This window comes from Echinops telfairi, unplaced genomic scaffold, assembly GCF_000313985.2.
Source record: "Echinops telfairi isolate 266 unplaced genomic scaffold, ASM31398v2 ScPeMD7_5;HRSCAF=22, whole genome shotgun sequence".
In the NCBI taxonomy this organism is placed as follows: Eukaryota; Metazoa; Chordata; class Mammalia; order Afrosoricida; family Tenrecidae; genus Echinops; species Echinops telfairi.
Window position 1 is genome coordinate 31540967 of NW_022103901.1, and position 2517 is coordinate 31543483.

Below are 2517 nucleotides of genomic sequence, written 5' to 3' on the forward strand. Positions count from 1 at the left end.
CGTCCGGGCGCCGCGGCGCCGCTGAGCGGGACTGCCCCCGGGCCATGGCGTTCCTGGCCGGGCCGCGCCTGCTGGACTGGGCCAGCTCACCGCCGCACCTGCAGTTCAACAAGTTCGTGCTGACCGGCTACCGGCCGGCCAGCAGCGGCTCGGGCTGCCTGCGCAGCCTCTTCTATCTGCACAACGAGCTGGGCAACATCTACACGCACGGTGAGCTCGCGCCACTGGCCCTGGCACCGCCGGGAGCCGCGGCGACAAAGCTGTCATTGTCCCGGGTGGCTCGGCCCGCGTTCACTCCCTTGGCGGGGCTGCGGGGCAGGCGAGGGGAGCTGAGTGGGGCCCGCGCTTGTCTAATCCGTCTGAGCCTGGGGAAGGAAGCTGGTGCCCGCCCTGCATAATCTCGGCGCCCCGGGCACCCTCCCCTGCTAGCATGCGTCCGGGTGTTGGGTGTTGTCTGTTAGGAGGAATCCTGGGAGAGAAGCCTGGCCCGGCCGGCCCAGTCCCTCCCTCGTGGGCAGCCCCCACCCCAGCAGCCCGGAGGCTCCGCCTGGTGGCGGCTCTTTCCTCCCCCAGCAGGCGCCCAGCTCCTCCTCTGTGGCAGCCTGGCTCTGCTGACACAGCCCTGCCTGTCCTTGAGTTGCCCCAACAGGAAAGGGGCCCAGAGCAGCTGCCCTTGGGACCTGGCCAGACTGGGGCCCCAGGAGGCCCCACAACTAACAGTGCATGGCCGGGAGACCCTGTTTGGCCCCGGGAGGGCAGTGCCAAGGTGTTCTGCCAAGAGGGGGCTGGGCTGGGGATCTCAGTGGGTTCTCCGTCCCAGAAGCAGTGCCTGGGGACGGAGGGCAGGGGGACTCCAGCTTCTCCTTTTGGCTGTCCTAGAAAGACCAAAGGTCCAAGTCTCATTTCCCCAGACATTTTCATGGGGCACAGGTCACAGGAGGGGGCCGAGTGGCTCAGGGTCTAGTGTCACTGCTAACTCGTCCTATTTGGTGGGTTAAGGTCAGGACCTGCTATGGCTTCTGCCAGCCCTCCAGGCCTAGCTGGGGTCCTCTGCTGAGTGAGGGGCCTGGGGTCATGCTGGCCATGTCTGTCCCTTGCCGGGTTCACCTTGGGCCGGCTGCTTAGCCGCTTCTGCAAGGCGGAGGTCATGGTTTCTGGTTCCTGGGACTGGTGTGAGCCCTAGTGGGGGGGCTGCAGGCCTCACATCTGGCTGGTAGCTATAGCCGACCGATGGAACTGTTGTGGGTATTGTCACAAGACTGAGGACTATTTGGGGTGATCCAGCCTTCCACCCTAACTCCACCCATGGCTTATCCCCCGTGCAGCCTGGTGCTTGGGACACAGTCCGATGGCTTGCTCTCTTCTCTGCCTCTTTAGGGCTGGCCTTGTTAGGCTTCCTGGTGCTGCTGCCCATGACTGTGCCCTGGGGCCAGCTGGGTAAGGACGGCTGGCTTGGGGGCACACACTGTGTGGCCTGCCTGGCACCCCCTGCTGGCTCTGTGCTCTACCACCTCTTCATGTGCCACCAAGGGGGCAGCCCTGTGTACGCCCGGCTCCTGGCCCTGGACATGTGTGGCGTCTGCTTGGTCAACACACTCGGTGAGCCAGGAGGTGGGCTGGGGACGAGGGGAGGCGTGTAGTGGTAGTCCAGGGGGCAGAAGGGCAGGGAGCACCCTGACTAATGCCCTTCTCTCCCTCTCCTCTGCAGGAGCCCTGCCCATTATCCATTGTACACTGGCCTGCAGGCCCTGGCTGCGCCCAGCCGCTCTGCTGGGCTACACGGTGCTCTCGGGGGTGGCTGGCTGGAGGGCCCTCACTGCCCCGTCGACCAGCGCCCGTCTCCGCGCCTTTGGCTGGCAGGCTGGAGCTCGTCTCCTGGTGTTTGGGGCCCGGGGGGTGGGACTGGGCTCTGGGGCCCCAGGCTCCCTGCCCTGTTACCTGCGCATGGACGCGCTGGCGCTGCTCGGGGGGCTGGTGAACGTGGCCCGCCTGCCCGAGCGCTGGGGACCTGGCCGCTTTGACTACTGGGGCAACTCCCACCAGATCATGCACCTGCTCAGCGTGGGCTCCATCTTGCAGTTGCACGCCGGTGTCGTGCCCGACCTGCTCTGGGCTGCCCGCCATGCCTGCCCACCAGACTGAGCTGTGGTCCCTGGGGCCAGCACCACACACTAACCCTGTGCTGGTCTGCAAGGGGCCGGCTCCCCAATGCTTCCAGCAAATGTGGGACTTCACACCAGAGCCTTCGTCCACTCGTTCTTCCTGTGGTCAAGCTGCCTCTACGCTACTCCTCCCAGAGCACTGACTGAACTGGGCTGGTTGGAAAGGAACTCGGGCCTCAGTTTACCCCCTGGGATCCGGGAAGGACTGAGAGACATGGCTTGCTGTGACCATTGGAGTTCTACCAGCTTGCTGCCCCCCTCACCAGCAACCCTCTTGGACCTCTTGCGGGCCCCCTGGCCCAGCCTTGGCGCCTACTTCCTGACCACAGCCTGTTTCCTGCATGCCAGCCCTCCC

At 65.6% G+C, this 2517-nt stretch overlaps 1 protein-coding gene across 1 annotated transcript; it reads left to right on the forward strand.

Moving 5' to 3' along the window:
• The first annotated feature begins 25 nt into the window (after positions 1-25).
• PAQR4 (progestin and adipoQ receptor family member 4) lies at positions 26-2511 on the forward strand. Its single transcript, XM_004705813.2, has 3 exons — positions 26-210; positions 1378-1599; positions 1709-2511. Exons 1-3 carry the CDS (start codon positions 45-47, stop codon positions 2140-2142), a joined length of 822 nt encoding a protein of 273 aa, XP_004705870.1. The 5' UTR covers positions 26-44; the 3' UTR covers positions 2143-2511.
• Positions 2512-2517: the final 6 nt, after the last annotated feature.

Excerpts from the sequence above, each read along its gene's own strand:
- PAQR4 (XM_004705813.2), top strand. The coding sequence starts at position 45 with ATGGCGTTCCTGGCCGGGCCGCGCCTGCTGGACTGGGCCAGCTCACCG. Across the intron at positions 211-1,377 it reads GGGCAACATCTACACGCACG|GGCTGGCCTTGTTAGGCTTC; the intron begins GTGAGCTCGCGC and ends CTGCCTCTTTAG. Across the intron at positions 1,600-1,708 it reads CTGCTTGGTCAACACACTCG|GAGCCCTGCCCATTATCCAT; the intron begins GTGAGCCAGGAG and ends TCTCCTCTGCAG.